We start from the raw sequence: 22,677 nt of genomic DNA, 5'->3' as shown, positions 1-22,677 counted from the left end.
TTTCAATTTCAACGATTTTTTAATAGTTCATAAGAGCTATTTATAAGTTATAGACACCATTTGCTTATTAGTTTGTAAATATTTTCTGTTGGGCCCGGCACGATAGCAAACGGCTAAGGTCCTTGCCTTGAACGTGCCGGGATCCCATGTGGGTGCCAGTTCTAATCCCGGCAGCCCCGCTTCCCATCCAGCTCCCTGCCTGTGGCCTGGGAAAGCAGTCAAGGATGGCCCAAGACTTTGGGACCCTGCACCCGAGTGGGAGACCTGGAGGAGGCTCCTGGCTTCGGACTGGCTCAGCTCCAGCTGTTGTGGCCACTTGGGGAGTGAACCATCAGACAGAAGATCTTCCTCTCTGTCTCTCCTCTCTGTATATACTCCTTTCCAATAAAAAATAAATAAATCTTTTAAAAAAAAAGGTTCTGCCATTTTACCACCTGCCCCTCTAACCTTTATTTATAATATTTCCACGATAAAGAAATTATCATTTAGGGTTCAGCACTGTGGCACAGAGTTAGACCACTGCCTGCAATCTAGTGTCCCTTATATGGGAGCTGGTCTGAATTCCAGCTACTCTTATTCCAATCCACGACTGCTGATGAGTCTGAAAAACAGGTAACAGCCAAAGCACTGTCTCTTGCAACCCATGGGGAAGACTAGAAGGGAGTTCCTGGCTCCTGGCTCCTGGCTTTGGCAGGACCAAGACGTTGCTACGGCAGCCATTTGTGGAGTGAACCAACAGATGGAAGCTCGCTCTTGGCCTCTGCCTTTCAAATGAGTACACACATCTTGTTAAAATTCATTTTCATCTAAAAAAAAAAGATTTTTGTTTTCCATTAAGGTAATATACATGTAACTCAAACTTCAGAAAAGGGGCTTCATAAAGTTGATGAAGTAATGCGGTGTGGCCTAATGGTCAAACCGCCCGCTGGGATGCCTAGGGCCCACCAGCACTTGGGCTCAACCTAGCCCCGACGCCCCAGTAGTTTCCTGCAACCAGTCTGGGTCACTTTCATCAACAGGCTAATCAGTAGGTGTCTCCTTGTGACTGACTCACTTCATTTGGTGTAAGATTTTTCAAGATTCATTAACACTATTGCATGTGTCAGAATTTTTTTCCTTTTTAAAAGTGAGTATTATTTAGTTTTTTGACTTTTGATCCAGACAGATAAAAGTTTTCCTTTTCACACAGTCAAATATCTATTTACTTTATGGATTTTATGACATTGTCCGTTCCTTAATATCTTGCCTGGGGCGGGTGTTGAGGCATCCCGTATGGGCACTGGTTTGACTCCTGGCTGCTCCACTTCCAATCCAGCTCCCAGCTACTGGCCCAGGAAAGCAGCCGAGCATGGCCAAGGCCTCGGGATCCTGCCACCCACGAAGAAGACCTGGAAAACCCTGGCCTCAGTCCGACCCAGCCCCAGCTGTGGCTGCGATTCAAGGAGTAACACTGCACGGACTACCTCCCTCTCACTGTGAATTCTCTCATTCACACAAATAACAAGAAGGTGTGACACGGGTTTATACACAAGGGATCCTATGCTGAAACTACTGCATTATTTGGGCTGACGTGTTCACATACCTCATATGTCTGTCAACCTGTGTCAGCCGGCTCAACAGCTTACAGGAAATACCATTTTGTTTGTCATGATATTGTATAATAGACAAAATAGATACATACATGCATTTAACTTCTGAATTTCTCTTGGTGGATCACTACATCCGAAACATTTCTGGGTAAATCTCAGCTAATTATTAAAGTTATTTTGAAAGATTTATTTATTTTATTGGAAAGTCAGGGTTACAAAGAGAAGGAAAGACAGAGAGCAAGAGTTTCCATCTGCCGATTCACTCCTCGACTGGCCGCAATGAATGGAGCTCAGCCAATCCAAAGCCAGGACCTAGGAACCAGGAGCCACTTCTGGGTCTCCCATGCGGGTACAGGGTCCCAAGGCTTTAGGCCATACTCCACTGCTTTCCCAAGCCACAGGCAGGGAACTGGAAGGGAAGTGGCACAGCCAAGATTAGAACCAGCACCCATATGGGATCACAGGGTGTGCAAGGTGAGAACTTATCTACTAGGCTACTGTACCAGACCCTAAGTACGAATTTTAAATGTACATTCTTGTTTTGCTTTGTCTAAAGTACACATTTATTATAGTTGCAAAACATCTTTCAACAGGCTTATTCTCATTTAAGAGTGACTTTCTCTACCAGTTCCCTAGAGCAAAAGTGGCAGAAGAATGCTGTAGAGAAGAAAAAGATTTTTACTAAGGAGACTTCTGAAGAAAAGGCTAAGTTTACACAATACTATCTGTTTAAAACAAGTATATATCATTTCATAATGCACATGTGAAAATTTAGACATGTCAGTTTGAAAAAAATAAGATGAGCCTCTAATCTAAGATAATTTAAGATGTTTTAAAGTTTTTACTTTCTGGGCCCAGCATGGAAGCCTGGTGGCTAAAGTCTTCACCTTGCATGCCCTGGGATCCCACATGGGCGCCGGTTCTAATCCCAGCAGCCCTGCTTCCATCCAGCTCCCTGATTGTGGCCTGGGAAAGCAGTTAAGGATGGCCCAAAGCCTTGGGACCCTATGCTTGCATGGGAGATCTGGAGGAGGCTCCTGGCTCCTGGCTTCAGACTGGCACAGCCTGGGCCATAGCAGCCACTTGAGTGAGTAAAAGGAGAGATCTTTCTGTTTCTCCTCTTCTCTGTTTATCTCCGTTTCCAATAAAAAAAATTTGAAGGAAAAAAAAAGTCTTTACTTTTCACTTCCTTTCATTTGCTCATTTTGTAAACTTTATTTTTTTGATTCACTAGAGATTATCCATTTGTTAGACGATCAAAAATAATAAATTACAAAGTACAACACGTGAGATAAGGATACCTTTCTTTTCTCTTATAATGTGGCTTTACTTCATCAGATGAAATGCTTCGGGAAAGGATCAACTTGGCAATAATAAGAGCCCAGAGTGTTCCATTTTCCTTGGACCTAAAAAAGAGAAAGTTACACTTCATTTTGAACACATATTTTTAAAAATCGTTGTAAAATTAAATAAATAGCTTTCTGAAGGCATCAACTTACCCAAAACTTTTACCACACAACTACCATAATTACCCAAAGAAAAGGCAGTTCAGACTTTCAGTAATTATCCACAACTGAACTGAGTACTCACTTCAAGCAAATCCCCAAGTCTGTCAAGTTTCACTAGGAGACAAACCTAAAGAACAGACTTAAAGAACCAGAGGGTGCAGGTGGGAAAAGGACATCTCCCTGAGGACACCTGGGCATCTGCCACACGAACAGCCGGCCGGAACTTCCCTCCTCCAAGGCAAGCTGTTCCACAATCAGACTAGGACCCGAGAAGAAGTGGGCACCCTGACACCGCAAAGCATGCTAGGCAGACAGGCAAGGAATCGCTCTGGAAGATGAAAACGACTTGGACAAGTTAAGCATCTCATCACTGTAATTTCCACAAAGGCTCTTGCACATCTAACTTCCTCCTCTTAGGGAAAGGATCTCATATTTCTAAGACACGGACCAGTCATGTGCCTGGATTCAAGTCTCAGCCCCATCAATGCTGCCTTTCTGCCAATGTCCACCACAGGGAGCAACTGCGCATGGTCCAAGTTCTGGCGTCCCTACACCCACATGGAAAACTCAGGCCGAGTTCCAGGATTCTGGCTTTAGTCTGATCTACCCTCTGGTTTTTATGGACTGTCAATCAGAGTATGGAAATGTAACCTCTCTTTTGCTTCAGAGTAAATTTGGGGACTAATGTTGTGGCAAAACAAGCAAAGCCACTGCCTGCTAGGGCCAGTGTGGCACAGAGAGCAAATCCTCTGCGTGTGCGCTGGTGTCCCATATGGGTGCAGGTTCTTGTCCTGGCTTTTCCACTTGTATCTTTCATTGTCATTTGCCATTTAAAATACTTACGGAGCCCAGTAAAGTAGCCCAGCGGCTAAAATCCTTGCCTTGCATGCACCTGGATCCCATATGGGCATTGGTTCTAATCCCGGCTACACTACTTCTCATGCAATTCCCTGCTTGTGGCTTGGGAAGGCAGTCAAGGATGGCCCAAAGCCTTGGGACCCTGCACCACATGGGAGACCCAGAGGAGGCTCCGGACGCAGTTCTGGCTTTTATGGCCACTTGGGGAGTGAATCAATAGATGGAAGATCTTCCTCTCTGACTCCCTTCCACTCTGTATATGTGACTTTTCAATAAAAATAAAATAAGTCTTTAAAAATACATAAATTTATAGATTAAAAGAGAAGCAAGGTCCAAACAGATCCCCTGGAAAATTACACCAATGATTTAACATCCCCGAGCCGTTCATCACCAGCTTGTGGAGGACAAAGCTACACAAAAGAACAATAATCAGTTAAAAAATGGAAACTTAAAGGGATTCTTACCTGTTAAATAACAGTTGCAAAAGGCCAGAGGTATCGCCAAATGCACGTAGGTTATCAAATGTAATACTCATTTTTTCAAGCATCTCACAAAATCCAGTTAGGAAAGCAGGCGGGTTGTCTAGTTCTTCACACCACTGCAGTGAGTAGAGCAGCTCTGCGGCTAACATTGAGGAAGGCATCACATCACCAGGTGCACTTCACAACTGAATTACTTTCACGTCCGCGTCCCATTTCCTAGTGTTACTGCTGTACTCACATCGAAGTAGCTATGACTTTTTGTCAAATGACCTTCAGGCCATTCACATAGGGCGCAGGCACTGTGGCACATTAGGTTGGGCTGCTGTCTGCAACATCAACGTCCCCTGTGTGCCAGCTCAAGGCCCGGCAGCTCCACGCTCACCTGGGCTTCCTGGAAGCCCGGTTTGCCCTGGAAAGCGGCAGACAGGGCAAGCACGTGGGCCTCCGCGCCCACACAGGACACCCAGATGAAGCTCACAGCTTTGGCCTGGCCCAGCTCTGGATGTCATAGGCAACAGCAGTGTGAGCCAGCAGATAAAAGCGCTCTCTCGCTCTCTCTCCTTCCTTCTCAGTCTGCAACTAGCTTTTAAGTAAATAAATCTGAAAAAAAAAAACTAAGAATTTCCTAGTATAATGAAAACAGAACATCTGCCTGTGGCACAAAATGCCACTCTTCTCTCCCCAAGTCTTACTTGGTGGTTCTAATGAGTAAAGATTTAAAAAAAAGGGGGGGGGGGGAATGAGCTTGGGTAACTAATTTATTAGACACTGAAACAATCTTCTTACTATCTTGGCACAAGTGACAGCAAGTTGCCTCAGGGGAAACACACACAGGCCACACCTGGGTCAGCACTGTGCGCCCAAGTGGCAGGATGGGGGAGACGGCATGATGTAGCACTGTACTGCACACATACGTGATTATTACTGAGGATACTGCAACCTGCCTCACAGGGCTACTGTGAGCATCAAATGACCTAACGTCCATTCTGATCGACTCATCACAGGCTTCTAATGCATTAATGATCTGAACATTCTTTGCTTTTTAACATTTATTTTTATCAGAAAGTCAGATTTGCAGACAGAAGGACAAACAGAGGGAATGAACTTGCATTTGTGGGTTCTCTCCCCAACTGGCCCCAATGGCTGGAGCTGAGCTGATCCAACGCCAGGAGCTAGGAGCATCTTCAGGGTCTCACATGCAGGTGCAGGGTCCCAAGGCTTTAGGCCTTCCTACACTATTTTCCCACCACAAGCAGGGAGCTGGATGGGAAGTGGAGCAGGCGGGACACAAACCAGCACCCATAGGGGATCCCAGCAAGTGCAAGGCAAGGACTTTAGCCACTAGTCTATCGCACCGGGTCCTGAACATTCCTTAAAAGTGTATGCTAAAGTCAGAAGCCATAGGACTAGATTCAAAATACAATTCTATCCTTTTAAGCTAGGTAGCTCCAATCAAGCAAAGCTAACTAAAACAGCAATTAATATCTAACAGATAAGGCTAGTAAGAAGAATAAATAACTATCAGTTTCTAATAACTACTTACAATCAGAACAAATTATTACAAAAACTCTTAAATTTCAGCTTTATGTGGTGATAGAATCCCTCTGAGCAATATAAACTGTAGGCTTATTTTCTTAGCACTAACTACGTAAGCAGCTAAATGATCTCAAGAGGCAATTCAGAATTTCAGCTTTCTGCCCTGCCATCTGTTGTTCCCTACTGTGTCACAGCAATAAGACACACAGGTTTCACCAAAGGCTCTACCTTTCACACCATCTCCTACAAGGTCCTACCCCTGCCTACAACTCTATGCCACACCCTGATACAAACTGTCTCCTCTGGAGATATAATATTTGTACCTATACTTGTCGGGAAAGTATTATATTGTGCTGAATAGCAAGGTACAGATTCAAAAATCAAGCAGAATTCAGAATCCTTGGTGAAACGCCAAAGCCTCATTTCCCATTTCCTTTAGGTTACGTGTCACAGGACTTGCTTATACTTTGATATTTTGCCAACCCGAGGATCCTATTTCAGAGCAAATTACACCCCTAGCTAATAGCAGAACAAACTTCAGTGTTTCCCAACCTCACATTTCCTATCACCAAAACAATCAATAGGAAACTGAAGATCTTAGATTTAAACTGTGGCACAATGAAAATTATTTCAGTTATATCCATGGATACTTACTTATTTTCTCAAGCTCACTATTTTCCAGGTTTATTTTCTTTTTCAGTGACACTAACATCATCTTGCCCAATAAGGCTGACATACACAAATGGCTGGGAAGGCTCTTGGCATCTTGTTCGTTAAACTCAGTTTTGGAACACTCGTAATTCAAACTCAATCTTCCCTCTAAAAGAGGTCTGTGTAACCACTGTAAAATGAATACATCAAATTACATACAAGATCATTATTCTATATTATTTACAGACCTACATAATTCAGAGAATAAAGATGAGTTATTATAATATGTAGAAGCTTGTTTACTACTAAAGGAAATCATCAAAGTCTATATCTCTTTAAAACTCCCTAAGGAAAAGAAATGATTAAATAAAACTTCCTAAGGACTCATTAAGCCTTACTCCCTACTGTCAGATCCAAACAGTAGCTGGTAAACAGCCTTCACTCAGTACATGAGGGGTGCAAGGCAGGCAGAGACACAAAGCAAGGTGCTCGTTTCTTGGAATTTCTTTTTCTTCCCCAGCAAATTAAAATTTCCAAGCTTGCATAAAATCAGAAATTATACTCTCCAACTTCCAACATACCTGAGTAGGAAGAGACTGTCTCATCTTTTCCCATTCACTGCTGGTTGGCATTATACTTCCAATATAATCTGCCAGAAGACAGGGATCTTCACTCTCTAGAAATGCAATTAGCAAATCTTCAACAGCAGACAAAAGGACTTGAAGACTGAAAATAATGAAAGAACTTAGCTGTTGAGAACCCTGGCACTCGTGAAATACTTGATCACAGATGACAATACTTGTGACAAAAACAGCAGAGAACAGATGCTCCTAAGGCCTTGGATACACACAGTCAAAACAGGGCCTTCAGGAATGCTTTCACGAACGGAAATCAAATGCAGCCTCCAGCTCAGGTTGAAGGGAACCTGATTCCAATTCAAGGCAGATCTGCCCGAGCTACAGCTCTCTTATCCCTGAAAAGAGCTTGATTCTTTGACCCCTTCCCAACAGCCTCAATATACATTCTCTGTTTTCACTTGTGTTACATTAATTCATATCTGATGTGTAAAATGTATTCGCAATGTATTTCCAGCAGCTTGAAATACAGAATACCTTCCCAAGAACCAATCAACAGTGTGTGGAGATGAGAAGTCACGGCCACCACTCCAGACCAGCTCCCTACACAGGACAGTACCATCATCAGAAACTGCTACAAGTTAGGAGTCCTGCTGATGCATCATAACAAATGATTCTTCAAGCGATCAGTTTAAATGAATGAGCAGTACAACAAAATGGACTTGTAAATCTTGTTTCTCTCTTAAAGAGTCCTATGGTTTTCTTACAGAACAAATCATTTTTCTTAGGTATACACATCACAATGGAGCCGATTTAAGGACCGTGATCAAAAAGACACTTTATAACTAAGCCCAAAAAAGCTTACCTTGTGATATCCAAAGAGGAAGACTGAACTTGACTCTTGAGCCACAGAGCAGATGAACGTAGGAAGGTGCTTTGCTTAAATGTGCCACTGGCATGACGGACCAACACATTTACACCAGAGAGCCAAGTATCTTTCAGTTTACACCTAAGAAAATCTAAAATCGAGATGTCAGTAGGAATTTATCATCTCACAAATCAGCTTTGTTAAAAAATATCTGAAAGAACTCATAAATTGGACTCAGGATAAGAAAACATAAAATTAAAATTCAATTACTAAAAGTGTTGTGAACACTCAGATATGTACACTACCTTGTGCTATGTAAAACTAAAAGTGTAAAACTTTAGTAGCTTTTCTACTGCAAATGCCTTTACAAGAACTGTTCTTTTGGAGATAATAAGAATTAAGCATCACACTTCTTTCACATAAGTGTAAACATTAAAGAAAAAGGTAAAGAAAGGCTGTCTATCCAAAGTGTTTTATATTTCTGAGTATTTTTTTCACAAGTGCTTCTGAAGTCTGAAGTAATACATTAAAGAAAATAGTCCTCACAATGATAATGTTTCATTGTGATAAGAGCCAACACTGATTTGTTTTCTACTATAATTGAGATATAACATTATTATTCGTTAAACGAGAAAGTGGAACCACCAAGAAATTAAGCAACTCAGAGCCGGCATAAAGCCCATGTAGGCACTGGTTCAAGTCCTGGCTTCTCCAAATCTGATCGAGCTCCCTATTAACAGGCCTGGGACTGTGTCCCCGCACATGGGCCTGGGACTGTGTCCCCGCACTCCCGCGGGAGCCCCGGCAAAAGCTCCCAGCTCCTGGTTATGGACAGGCCTAACGCCAGCCTATCCATTCCCATTCGGGGAGTCAATCAGTGCACTGAAGATTTCTCTTTTTCCTCCCTCTCCTTTCTAAGTCTGGTTTTCAAATAAACGTCTGACGGCCCAAGGCTTTGGGACCCTGCACCCGCGCGGGAGACCCAAAAGAGGCTCCTGGCTTCGGATGCATAGCATCGGCCGTTGCGCTCACTTGGGGAGTGAATCATCAGACAGAAGATCTTCCTCTCTGTCTCTCCTCTCTGTATATCCGCCTTTCTAATAAAAAAATAATAAAAATAAATATTTTTAAAAAATTAAGCAGCTTGCCAAGGCTGATGAACAGGGATGTGGGGGGCGAGCCAAGATTCTAACTCATCTGCCAGGGTTACTTCCAAAACTCTTTTGACATGAAGTTCACATACAGCTTTAACGTGCTTGCTAAAGCTGAAAGTGTGTTAACATCGCAGTCATTTACTCAAAATGCTTTAAATTTTGAAACATATTATGATTCAATTAATAAAGCCTGGAAACTTACTCTCACTACGAAGGTCAGAGGCGGAGATTCCCAACAAAACATTTGCTATTACCTGGCAAGTGTGTTTTTTCTTTGCTCTGAGCACACAACTGAAAGAGCGTTAATAGTAACTCTTCAGCCGAGGGCACTAACGAGCACCCTTTGGGAGAGCCGAAGTAGTTGTGGACCACGTCACAGACAACAGACACTGACGAATCACTGTTATCAGCTTCTGACAATGTCTTTGTTTTACATAAACTTTCATGAAGTTTAACAATGATTCTTTCAACATATACTTCTCCAATCAAGTAATCTAGAGGAAAAAAAAGTTCAGACAAAAATGAAAAAAATATTAACATATATTTTTAAAATCTTACTTGGAGTTAGTAACAGGTGGGTCTTTCTGTGTGTTTAAGAATAAGAAGTGCTGGGCCCGGCGCAATAGTGTGGTGGTTAAAGTCCTCGCCCCTCGCCTTGAATGCACAGGATCCCATATGGGTGCTGGTTCTAATCCAGACCGTTCCGCTTCCCATCCAGCTCCCTGCTTGTGGCCTGAGAAAGCAGTAGAGGATGGCCAAAAGCCTTGGGACTCTGCACCTGTGTGGGAGACACGGAAGAGCTCCTGGTTCCTGGCTTTGGATTGGCTCAGCTCCAGCCGTTGCAGCTGCCTGGGGAGTGAATCATTGGACAGAAGATCTTCCTCTCTGTCTCTCCTCCTCTCTGTATATATCTGACTTTCCAATAAAAATAAATAAATCTTAAAAAAAAAAAAGAATAAGAACTGTTTATGCATTACACTGAAGAATATTATCTCAACAAATCAATCTGTCCTGTCACACATAAACACCAACAGATAAAAAAAGCTATTTTAAATTACATACATAGGGCCCAGCAATGTGGCCTAGCGGCTAAAGTCCTCGTCTTGAATGCGTCGGGACCCCATATGGGCGCCGGTTCTAATCCCCGCAGCTCCCCTTCCCATCCAGCTCCCTGCCTGTGGCCTGGGAAAGCAGGCGAGGACGGCCCAAACCCTTGGGACCCTGCACCCGTGGGAGACCCAGATGAAGTTCCTGGTTCCCAGCTTTGGATCGGCGCAGTACTGGCCATTGCGCTCACTTGGGAAATGAATCATCGGACGGAAGATCTTCCTCTCTGTCTCTCCTCCTCTCTGTATATCTGACTTTGTAATAAAAATAAATAAAAAATAAACAAATAAATAAATTGCATACAGAATAGCATTAGTTTGCAAAATCACTGGGAGTAGCTTTGTTACACTAAAAAATCTTAGCGTATGAAACTAAAAAAAAAAAAAATGGTTTATCTTTTAAGCCATACTACAAAGATTGACAATGATTGGGCATGCTTACAAAATTAAGACATCCAACTAAGTCCTGTTTATTCTTAATCAGTAATATGTCAGCAAAAGCACACAAAAGCAGTATTTTTCCCTACCATTTTTAACATGCTGAGACAACACCAACTTTAGCAGAGTCCATTTTTCGGAGAAGTAGGATTCTGAAGTAGATTGTAAGTTCTTTTTATTACAAAGTTCGTCTGCCAAAGTTACCAGTTTCTCTCCAAGTGTATCACCTTTTAGCCAAGGTGTTACTGAAGCATGCTTATCTGAACCAGAACATGCCTAAAACCATAAGATTGAAACAAAGGTCAGATTCAAGATCAAAACCTTCTTGCCAGCCTTCATGGCTCCAATTCCATCTCCCAGCATTCCCCCGCCCTTTCCTCCTCCTTGGTTCCAGGAAACCGCTATCTTCCTGGTCTCCCATTAAACCTGGCTTTTCTGCTCTTCCACAATGTGTTCCTGCTACCTTCCCAACCATAAATATTCCATCCATTTCCTGCCAAACTCCCTTCCGTTCTTCAAAATGGTACAAATGCCATGTTTATAAAGTCTCCCCATCCACTGGAACCTGCAATGATCACTGCTTTTCTCGGAGTTTCTAAAGCACTTACTGTACTGTATTAACATGTAAAGGTTCACCTGTCTGCATCTTGTCTTTCCAATGAAACTTTAACGTCCTGGAGGGCAGAGAACTCTTAAACTTCTTTGACACCTGCTGTCAGCACTTCAGGCATGTTCACTGAATGATGAGTGTGTGAACTTAAATGACAGATTTAACCACTCTAAGGATATTACATTTTTCTTAATTAATTTTGTAAAAATTCAATTTGAAAATGGGAGTCAACCCCTAAATTCTCTGAAAAATGGTTCCTAAAGCCAGGTATCTGACAGTAACTTCTTTATTTTGATGAAATGGGGAGGGGGAGAGAACTTGTAAATCCACCCCGAAAAGAATGCTGATCCAGGTGCCAGAGCTTCTCTGCAAGGGCTGAGAAGGAAGGAGTGTGCAACTTGGCTCATTTCAAAGCAATCTGGAAAAAAAAAATCCAAGTGCAGATTGGGTAATGTCTAAAAAACTGCTTATTCTTCTAATTTTAAAGAAAACTGTAGGTAACTAGAGCTACCAATAAATGAGCCTTATAATCCTGAGGAAATTTCTTCACCAGGTTCAATTTAAAACAACAACAACAACAACAACACACTAACATTTAGGAGGGTTATAATACTGGTTTTCTAATGTAGTTTATTAATAAATTCAACCACACCTATTGAATCCTGGCATAGATATTTAAAATTCTCTGTCAAGTTAGCAAGCCAGGAATTTCAAGGTACTAATGTATCTGATGAAACAATCTTTACAGCTGCCAAAAAATGGGGTAGCTGACAGCAGCGAGCCACAGGACAGAAGGCAAACACTAGCTAGGAATTTTAATACCCAAGAAAGAGATACTTTACCATGACAAATACAAGTCTGTAAACCACATTCCTAAGTTGGCAATGGATCCCTCAGCCTGCTCCTACAAAATCATTAATTCCAGCCCAACACAGTAGCCTAGCAGCTAAAGTCCTTGCCTTGAATACACTGGGATCCCATATGCATGCTGGTTCATGTCCCAGCTGCTCCACTTCCCATCCAGCTCCCTGCTTGTGACCTTGGAAAGCAGTTGAAGACGGCTCAAGGCTTTGGGACCCTGCATCCACGTGGGAGACCAGGAAGAGGCTCGAGGCTCCTGACTCCTGGCTTCGGATCGGCTCAGCTCTGGCCATTGCAGCCACTTGGGGAGTGAACCAGTGAAAGCAAGATCTTCCTATCTCTCCTTCTCTCTGTAACTATGACTTTGCAATAAAAATAAATAGGGATGACACACTGAACTTTCCAAAACTTGTACATTCTCTGATATACTTAACCGGAAAAGTAACAGAATGTAAGGCAAAGACCAAATGTTTTCTTAAATTAGGAAACGTTACAATAGCATAGAGGTTTTCTAGTGTAAACATCTTACCACTTGAAACTATGACAATGGTTTTAGTTTCTCTATATTCATGAATAAAATTACAGAGAAAAAAATTCCTGAGATACCTTTTCAATAACCTGAAGAAGAGAATTCCAGTGTAGGTGCTCCTGAAAGAAGAAAAAGATTTAGAAACACTCTACTAGAACAAACACTAAAAAACTCTCCCCCCTTTTTTTAATCATGCTAGTATTGTTAAACATTTATGAAGCACTATCAGATACTTCCCAAATTACAATCAAGAATATATTACTTATCTTAAAACTGATCTTCAGTAAAAAAGAAATCCAAAATAATTCATGGGCAGCCATTATTAAAACTGATGACAAAGGGAGGAGCCAGTACTGTGGCATAGGAGATTAAGCCATGGACACGGCGCGGTAGCCTAGTGGCTAAACTCCTTGCCTTGCACGCACCAGGTTCCCATATGAGCACTGGTTCTAATCCCTGTCGCCCCACTTTCCATCCACCTCCCTGCTTGTATCCTGGGAAAGCAGTTGCGGATGGCTCAATGCCTTGGGCCTCTACAACCGAACACAGGAGACCCAGAAGCTCCTGGCTCCTGGCTTCAGATCAACTCAGCTCTGGCCGTTGGGACCAATGAGGAGTGAACTGGCGAACAGAAGATCTTCTCTGCATATCTGATTTTCCAATTAAAAAAAAAAACAAATCAATCTGGCTTAGCGCTGTGCCCTAGGGGCTAACGTCCTTGAACACACCTGGATCACATATGGGCCGGTTCTAATCCCAGCAGCCCTGCTTCCCATCCAGTTCCCTGCTTGTGGCCTGGGAAAGCAGTCAAGGACGGCCCAAAGTCTTGGGACTCTGCACCCAATTGGGAGATGTAGAGGACGTTCCTGGTTCCTGGCTTAGGATCGGTGCAGCTTTGGCCACAGTGGTCACTTGCGGAGTGAACCATCGGACGGAAGATCTTCCTCTCTGTCTCTCCTCCTCTCTGTATATATCTGACTTTCCAATAAGAATAAGTAAATCTTTTTTAAAAAATCAATCTTTAAAAAAAAGTATAAGCCTATGTAACATATTCTAAAAAATAAAAAGAAAGAAACAAAAAAAGGTGGTTAAGCCACTAGCTGAGACCCCAACATCGCACACGAACATTCAGCTTCCACTCCAGGTCTCTACTCACGTGCCCAGGAAAGCAGTGGAGGATGGCCCAAGTGCTGCGAGCCCTGCCACCACATCAGGGACCAGGATGGAGCTACACGCAACTGGCTTTGCTCTGGCTATGGCCATTTAGGAGTGAACCAGCTCATCCAAAAGCTCTCCCTGCCCCCTCTCACTCTTCTGACTTTCAAATAAATGAATAAATGTTACAAGAAAAAGAAACGAAATTAACACAACAGTAAGGAGTATAGGCATTTGGAAGAGCAGCTGAGATACCAACCGAGACTGCCCCTTGCCATATTGGGAAGTTCAAGTACATGCTTCACTCCTGATTCTGGTCTCTTACTAAAAAGCATACCCTACAAAGCAACAGTGATGGTTCAAGTTCTTAGATCCTGTTACCCAAAGGGGTTTCTGGGCTCGAGCTCTCGGCTCCTGGCTTCAGCATGGCCAGGTGTTAGGTACCGTGTTGTGCTTACGGGGAGTAAGTCAGCAAATGAGCGAGCTCAGCCTGTCTCCCGGATCTCTGCTTGCTTGCTCTCTGCCTTTCCAGGGAGAGAAAGGATACAGAACACTCATACCTCAGAGATATCGTCCAAGACATCTTTTCTTTCCATATCATTATCACAGCAACGCAAGGCACTGTACAAAATGTCCACCAGGAACCCAGAATCCTTTCTTTGTTCTTCACTCAGCCAACCTATTACTTTTCCATATAAGAACTTCACGGCGGGATTTTTCTGTGCGAGCTCGGTTATTGCAACAGATTTGGCTTTGACAATACTCCGGTTTTCATCACCAAGAAGCACTTGAAACACCTGGCTTGATGAGAAGGAGCCAAGCAGGGTAGACAGAAACCGCAAATGTTGCTCTGACTTCTTCTCATTGACATAGTTAATACTCATCTCGGCGAGCTTACACACTAAATCGTCCAAAGGTTTTTTCCTTAGAGGAGATAAGACGTCTGAGGAGTCACGAGCAGACCCAGGCACTAACTCAGTGGCCTCACTGTTCTCTCCTTCCGATGACATGCACTGCTCATTCTCTTTGTTACTTTCAGGTTCAGGTATCTCATCAGCAAATCTAACTTTACCATTTTTCCTCTTACTGGACTTGATTGAGCTCTTTGGCTTCTGCAGCACCTGTAGTAAGTTACAGACGCCCAAAACGGATTTAACATCAGCTTCTGGCTCATCGATTTTCTCGACGCAGATCTCTGATAATCGTTCCCAGAAATTCAGCAGGACATTTTCCAAGCCGTGAGCTGTCTGATTATCTTTATCCATGTCTGCTTTAGCTTCCCAGGAACTTAAGGTTTCTGCCAAACAATGAAACAGTTGCCCATTTTGCAATACTGGGTCTTTGAGAACCATATCAACAAAAGGAATCAACTGAAAAAGAATGTAAACGTGGAAAAGGTCATGGAGAGAAACGAATCATTCTGGAAAAGAGACTACATAAGCTTTCATATTTATTAACAGAAAAATACTAATCCTGCTGCAGAACTCCAAGAAACATTAACTTGCAGATCATACAAAGAACTTAACAATGTCACCACATTCCATAAGAATTACTTCTTTTCTACAGTCTTGGTCAATAATACATAGTCCAACGGTGAGCATCATACGTGTTAAACTATGGCCTGGGACCACTGGCATCCCACAGGTAATGCCAGTTCAAGTCCCAGAGACTCCCCATCCTAGTTTCCCTGCTTCCATGCCTGGGAAGCCAGCCCTGGAGGACCCCAGGGCTCGAGGGTCTGCCTCCTCTGTGGGAGACACGGATGGAATTCTCAGCTCCTGGTTTCTTTCTTGCCCAGAGCCGGCCATTGTGTTTGGAGAAAGAAACTCCCCAATGGAAGCCCTCTCCTCTCCGCTTCTCTGCCTCTCTGGATCTCATCCTCTCTCTGCTCCCAGCCACTTCTCTCTCTCGATCACCTGTTTTTTTTCCTTCTTCTTCTTCTTTTTTAAACAACAAAAAAATATTTTCATTTGAAAGGCAATTGCAGACAGAGAAGAGACAAAGATTTTACATCCACTGGTTCACTCCCCGAATGCCCGCAACAGCCAGAACACTGAGAGTCCAAAGGCAGTAGCTTCTTCCAGGTCTCTCATGTGGGTGCAGCGGCCCAATGGCTTGGCCATCTTCCACTGCTTTCCCAGGCACATTAACAGAAATCTGGATCAGAAGCGAAACAGATGGGATTCAAACTGGTGCCCATATGGGATGCTGGTGCTTCAGGCACAGACCTCCACCATTCTGTCTTTCAAGTAAACAAATCTTTTTAAAAAATCACAAGTCTTGCATCTTGTATTTACTCAATGTTTTGCAATTCCTATTTAACTGTTGACAAATATAAGACATGAGACCATAAGCCAATATGAAGAATACCCAGAGCCCACAAAATTTCGTAACTCGAGTCTGGCGTGGCAAGCCTAGTGGCTAAAGTCCTCGCCTTGCACACACCGGGATCCTATATGGGCGCTGGCTCATGTCCCGGTGGCCTCGCTTCCCAGCCAGCTTGTTTCCTGTGGCGTGGGAAAGCAGTCGAGATGGCCCAAGGCCTTGGAACCCCGCATCCACGTGCGATACCTGGAAGTGGCTCCTGGCTCCTGACTTCGTATCGGCTCAGCTCTGGCCATTGTGGCCACTTGGGGAGTGAATCAGTGTGTGTAAGACCTTCCTTTCTGTCTCTCCTCCTCTCTGTATATCTGCCTTTCCAACAAAAATAAATCTTTTTTGAAAAATTCATAACTCTTGCTTAAATTACAAAAATAAGAGAACTATCTGAAATATCAACTCATGGGCTTTTAATCTGTTATTAAAAGTATGCCGGTAGAAACCGTAAGACATATTCCTATGTCTTATTTCTAAAAACCAAGCCAAAATTCTAACAACAACAACAAAAATACATTCGAATATTTTACAAGTAGTGATATAATGATGGCATTTGAACAATGCAAGGTGCATCCCTCAAATTCTTTTTTGTATGTAGTCGTTTTACATCCAAAGACTAACTGGTCCTCAGGCATTGGGATTACAGTGGCTATGACAATATGGAATTCTTAGTGAAATGCCCACTGTGCGATTCGTGAATTACACAAATGATATCTTTACAAGGCGGGCTAACAACTGAGAATAGTCGCAATAAGTCTGTTTACCATCAGTGTACAGAGGCGCAGGTGATTTTTAAGTTTTAAATACCTGATCATTTACGAGCATCTGTTCGATCGCTTCCTCACCTAAGTTTTGCTGCATTATAAAACGCAAACATTCAAAAAAGGCGGCTATCACCGCTGAGCACTCGGAACCACTTGATTTGATTCTCTCTGTTGACAGCCTAGAAAAGAATAAACAACTGTAGATTACTCTCGAGAAGAAGAAACCCCAAATGAACAAGACAAAGGCACTGGAGGCCTGGCAGCGTTGCAGCAGCTGAAGCCGCTGCCTGTGACGCGGGCATCCAACACCAGAGAGCTGATTCAGTCCCAGCTGCTTCACTTCCAACCCAGCTCTCCACAAACTGCCTGGGAGGGCAGCAGGGGTATCCACGAGGGAGACCCAGAGGGAGCATCACACTGGTGGCTTCAGCCTGGTCCAGCCACAGTCAGAGAGGTAAATTTGGAGAGGAAACTAATGGATGGAAGATTTTTCTGTCACTCTGCCTTTCAAATACATAAATCTTAACAAAATAGGGGCCAGCATTGTAGCATATCATGCTAATCCCCCGCCCACAAGTACAGGCAACCTATGGGCACCAATTCATGTACCAGCTACTTCGCTTCCAATCCAGCTCTCTGCTAATCAGCTGGGAGGGCAGGAAGCTCCTGGCTCCCTATCAGCCCGGCCACCGCCATTGTGGCTATTTGGGGAGTGAAACAGCAGATGGAAGACCTCTCTCTCTCTCTCTCTCTGTAATTCTCTCTCCATTGAAAATAAATAAATCTCAAAAAAAATTTAAAACTAAAACAAAAGAAAAATAAAGATATTACAAAGATGTGATCCCCTTAAATAAGAGACTGATGGAATTTTGAGTCCTTATGAGAGACTGTACGATTGTAGCAACATGGAGAAAATCTGTCAGGGGTGGGAGGAAATCCCAGGCTATACAAAATCATTCCAAAATTTCAACACAACAACAAAATAAACAAAAAATAAAGCAGAGACATGCTAAACACAACAAACAAACAGGTGTGATCCCCAAACAGGACATTTTTTTTTAAGATTTATTTATTTTTTATTGGCAAGTGAGATATATAGAGAGGAAGAGAGACACAGAAGAAGATCTTCTGTCCGATGGTTCACTCTCCAAGTGGCAGCAACAGCTGGAGCTGAGCCAATCTGAAGCTAGGAGCCAGGAGTTTCTTCTGGGTCTCCCATGTGGGTACAGGGTCCCAAGGCTTTGGGCCGTCCTCGACTGCTTTCTCAGGCCACAAGCAGGGAGCTGGATGGGAAGGGAGGCTGCCGGGATTAGAACTGGCGCCCATATGGGATCCCAGTGTGTTCAAGTGAGGACTTTAATCACTACGCTATTTCGTTGGGCCCCAAACACGAAATTTTTTAAATGAAAATAATTGCAACTGACACTGTGGTGCAATACGGTTACACAGCCACCTGTGATACCAACATCCCATATGAGCGCAGGTTCAAAAACCAGCAGTTGTACTTCCAACCCAGCTCTTTGTGAACGTTACCTGGGAAACCAGCAGAGCGTCGGAGTACTTGGGCCCTGCCACCTACATGGGAACCCAGAAAAAGCTACTGGATCCAGGAACAATCCCTGCCCATTGCAGCATTTTCAGGAATGAATCAGCAGATGGAGGATCCTTCTCTGTGTTTCCCTCTCTCTATTCATTCTACCTTTCAAACAAATACATCTTTTAAAAATTAACTAAAAGCCTCATAGGCTAAGAACAACCAAAATATATTAACAGACCAATGAGAAAATATTAAGGAGGAGAAAAATCGTATTTTCAAAATTTATCAGAAAAAGCTAAGACTATGTGTTTTATGACATTTTGCCTTTGACGGAGAAGATTTAATCAAATGGGGAATGGTTTGGGGTGGAGTGCAGGGCAGAGGCAGGCATCTGACCTAAGCTAAGTTGCCTGCCAAGATGCACCCAGTCCTTACACAGTGCTGGTGGCTTTGGACTCCAGCTCCCCGCTCGCAGGCTGCGAGACTGCACTAACGGCTGCGGGCAGCTGAGTCCAGGCCACGCACAGGGAAGACGAGGGCCGAAACCCTGGCTCCTGTTTCACCTCAGTCCTGCTCCAGCTAACAGATATACCTGGGAAGTGAACCAGTAAATGGCAGGGCTGCCTGTCATTTAAGTTAACTTTAAAATGTTTAGAATTTTAATCATTGCTAAAACTGTCTTTCAAATGCAATAAATGCACTGAGTTTTTCCAAGCATGAATTTGAACAGCATTATTTTGCTTTATGGAATGTTTTAAAACTTCACTGGATTGCATTTTTGCACTTACGCATTGTTATTTCCAAATTTTAAAACTGGACTATTTTCGCCTAGCAGCTACCTTATAATACTTACCTTTCTTGGTAGTATTTAAGTTCTGAAAGTATCCAAAACAGGATTATAATCATAATTCTCTGAAAACTTTTCAGTGTGTAATGAATAGCAAAGTAATTTGTAAAAACTTACATATGAAAACAACAAACATCTTGCTTTAAAAATAAAGAATGTTAAATCCTTACCCTGCAACAAGAGATGTGAGGAAATTTTTGAAGAAATCCAGCTTTGGATCTGTGATGGACTGAGGAAGTTTGCTGAGGAATGGCAGAAGGTAGGGATGGATGACAGTGGCGAGGCCCCGGCCACCCTCGCGAATCAGAGTGGACAGCTTGGGAAACACACTTTTTTTGGCATTTACATGAAGCCAACAGTCCTAAGCAAAGAAAAGACTGTTATCAGCAATTAAAGACCTTAAGCAGATTTTCTCAATTAAGAGACAATTCACAGGGCCCGGCACAATAGCGTGATGGTTAAGGTCCTCGCCTTGAACGCGCCAGGATCCCATGTGGACACCGGTTCTAATCCGGCAGCTCCACTTCCCATTCAGCTCCCTGCTTGTGCCCTGGGAAAGCAGTCAAGGACGGCCCAAAGTCTTAGGACCCTGCACCCGTGTGGGAGACCCGGAAGGAAGCTCCTGGCTTCTGGCTCCGGATCAGCACAGCACTAGTCGTTGCAGCTCACTTGGAGAGTGAATCATCGGACAGAAGATCTTCCTCTCTGTCTCTCCTCCTCTCTGTACATCTGCCTTTCCCATAAAATAAATAAATTTTAAGAAAAAAAAAAAAAAGAGACAATTCACAGAGTCAAAAATAAAAGCAAAAAGTATTTTATCTAGAAGGAAAATCTCTCACCTCTACTAAAAACTAAAATTCATACTCTGGCCACCCCACTTCCTATCCAGTTCCCTGCTGTGGTTTGAGAAAGCTGTGTAGGATGGCCCAAAGCTTTGGGACCCTGCACCCATGTGGGAGACCCCAAAGAAGACCCTGCCTCCTGGTTTCAGATCAGCACCTCGGTTACTTTGGGAGTGAACCATCAGACAGAAGATCTTCATCTGTCTCTCCTCTCTGTATATCTGCCTTTCCAATGAGAATAAATAAATCTTTAAAAAAAAAAAACTAAAATTCTGACATTATGAATATTATAAATGATAACGATACATTATACATGCCCACAGGATAATGCTGCTCATTAATACTGGACTGGGACCAGCACTGTGGCACAACCAGTGACGTCCTGACCTAGACACTGCATCCCATATGAGATGCAGTCAGTCCCGCCTCTCCACGCCTGATCCAGTTCCCTGCTAACACACCTAGGACAGCGTGAAAGATGGCCCAGGTACTTGGGGCCTAGCCACCCACATGGCAGACTCCTGTGCAGTTTCAGGCCCAACCCAGACCATTGCAGCCATCAGGGAGTGAACCAGTACAAGGAAGATCTCTCTATCTTTTCAATAAATAAATGAGCCTTAAAATGAGAGACAAAAAAGCCGCTTTCTAACAGGGACAGCTATATTTTACCTTTCCCTCAGGTCATGTGGGGCTCAGGGATAAAGAGGTCACTAAGTCAATAACATGGTGACTAACGGTCAAGGTCACTGGGTTACAGCAGGCAAGATGGCGGCCAAGGACAGAGCCCTGGGCCTGAACCAGGGCAGGGGTCAAGTCGTTTCAAAGAAAGACTGATTGTCCAGGGCCATTTCGCTCACCCACCCCTGGCCTATGGGAGGTGGCTTCCGCAATCCTGCTCCTAGTAATTGGCTCCTAGTTTCTCCCCTCCTGGAACTCCTGAAATTCCTGGCCTGAGGCTTATCCCTTACCCTACAGAAACTGAATTTCCCCAATAAATCGGAACTGCTTAGACAGAAGCCCTGTCCGTCTGTCTCTCGCGGGCCGGGAGGCTGGGTGGCGGGCAGCAGGCTCATCCCCTCCGGCAATGGGGTACTAGAGGAATCTGTAGGGGAGACCCCATGAGGTCACATACACTTCACGTGACTGTTAACACTGGCAAATGCAATGCAACATACAAACTACATCTTATATTCAGTTTAAGCTTTACAACAAGCTTTAATTAGCATTTTGTTTCAAGTGTCTTAGTTTTAAGATTTTTTTTAGACAGATTTACAGAGAGAAGGAAAGACCAGAGATCTTCCATCTGCTGGTTTGATCCTCAAATGGCCACCATGACCACAACGAAGCCAACATAAAGCCAGCAACCAGCAGCTTCTGCAGGATCTTCCACACTGCCCAGGCCACAAGCAAGAAGCTAGAAGGGAAGTGGAGCATCCGGGACATGAACTGGTGCTCATATGGGATGCTGGTGCTGCCAGTGGATTAACTGGTTGAACCACTGCACCAGCTCCCAAATAGCCTAGTTCTAAGACAGCAGGTTTTTTTTTTTTTTTCCCCAGTGAGTTTTAAACATCATAATCAGTTCTGTCTTGTGTGGTATCTAAGGGTTCTGAAACATAAGATGCGGAGTATTCACTGCGTAACTGTGCCTCTTCCACATACCTCAATAGTTGTAACTGTGTAGAGGACAGCTTCCCAGAGAGCCGGGCACACCATGGGGTCGCTGTCATCAATGCTGAGTAGAACTGAAGGGCTCACTTTGGAGGCTTCCTCTTTCATCAACTGTGGAATACGCTGGCACAAAGCAGACACTAACTCAAAATAAGCTGAGCGGATCTGAAAGAAACAAAGCTGAATTAAATGACAGCCTTGCAAGATGCTTTATGGTCGGATTACTCGCATTAACTCCCCACTAACAATACTGAAAGGGCTTGAAACGCTTTTTAAAATCTTCATAAGAACATCAAAAGGCTAAAAAGACAATAGCAATCTTTAAAGCAAATGTGAAATTGGAAAGGATTACTTGGATTTTCTCTTTCACTGGCAAAACAAGTACAAAACATGTTTAGTTTCAGGAAGCCTTCTTCTGGAATTACCACAATCACTTAACAAAAGCTGAGGCACCATGAGCCACGGCTAACAGTAATACAAATAGCAGAAATCCAAAAGATTTCAAATTTTAGATTTATCAGTCACATAACCCTACATGACAGATATATACAACTACCATAAAACAACATTTATTATATTTAAAAAGTAACTTTAAAAAGTCTGCGCTGACAGGTCCTGGGACTGGGCCTCCTCGGTTGCTGATGCCCATGCAATGGACAAACATGTCCAGAGGCACAATGGGACAGGACCACTAGCTCATCTAGGACAGCAGGGCACAGC

At 43.4% G+C, this 22,677-nt stretch overlaps 1 protein-coding gene across 2 annotated transcripts in view; it reads right to left on the bottom strand.

Annotated features, from left to right (window-relative positions):
* The window catches only part of LOC121167213 (E3 ubiquitin-protein ligase listerin), a 69,383-nt gene that overhangs the window by 33,460 nt on the left and 13,246 nt on the right, over nucleotides 1-22,677 (bottom strand). The window contains exons 7-18 of one of the 2 annotated variants that reach the window (XM_040996607.1): nucleotides 21,949-22,122; nucleotides 19,615-19,805; nucleotides 17,104-17,239; nucleotides 14,481-15,290; nucleotides 12,843-12,884; nucleotides 10,855-11,041; nucleotides 9,476-9,715; nucleotides 8,065-8,218; nucleotides 7,206-7,350; nucleotides 6,628-6,814; nucleotides 4,420-4,579; nucleotides 2,891-2,995 (exon numbers count right to left, since the gene is read on the bottom strand). In XM_040996607.1, the coding sequence (XP_040852541.1) occupies nucleotides 2,891-2,995; nucleotides 4,420-4,579; nucleotides 6,628-6,814; nucleotides 7,206-7,350; nucleotides 8,065-8,218; nucleotides 9,476-9,715; nucleotides 10,855-11,041; nucleotides 12,843-12,884; nucleotides 14,481-15,290; nucleotides 17,104-17,239; nucleotides 19,615-19,805; nucleotides 21,949-22,122 (2,531 nt within the window). The remainder of the gene's footprint in view (nucleotides 1-2,890; nucleotides 2,996-4,419; nucleotides 4,580-6,627; nucleotides 6,815-7,205; nucleotides 7,351-8,064; nucleotides 8,219-9,475; nucleotides 9,716-10,854; nucleotides 11,042-12,842; nucleotides 12,885-14,480; nucleotides 15,291-17,103; nucleotides 17,240-19,614; nucleotides 19,806-21,948; nucleotides 22,123-22,677) is intronic. The other variant, XM_040996608.1, reaches the window with a different exon arrangement.

Source organism: Ochotona curzoniae, unplaced genomic scaffold, assembly GCF_017591425.1.
Source record: "Ochotona curzoniae isolate NIBS_2020 unplaced genomic scaffold, NIBS_Ocur_1.0 patch347, whole genome shotgun sequence".
Taxonomy (NCBI): Eukaryota; Metazoa; Chordata; class Mammalia; order Lagomorpha; family Ochotonidae; genus Ochotona; species Ochotona curzoniae.
Note: the sequence above shows the minus strand (reverse complement) of the source record. Positions and strands in the feature narration are given on the sequence as shown.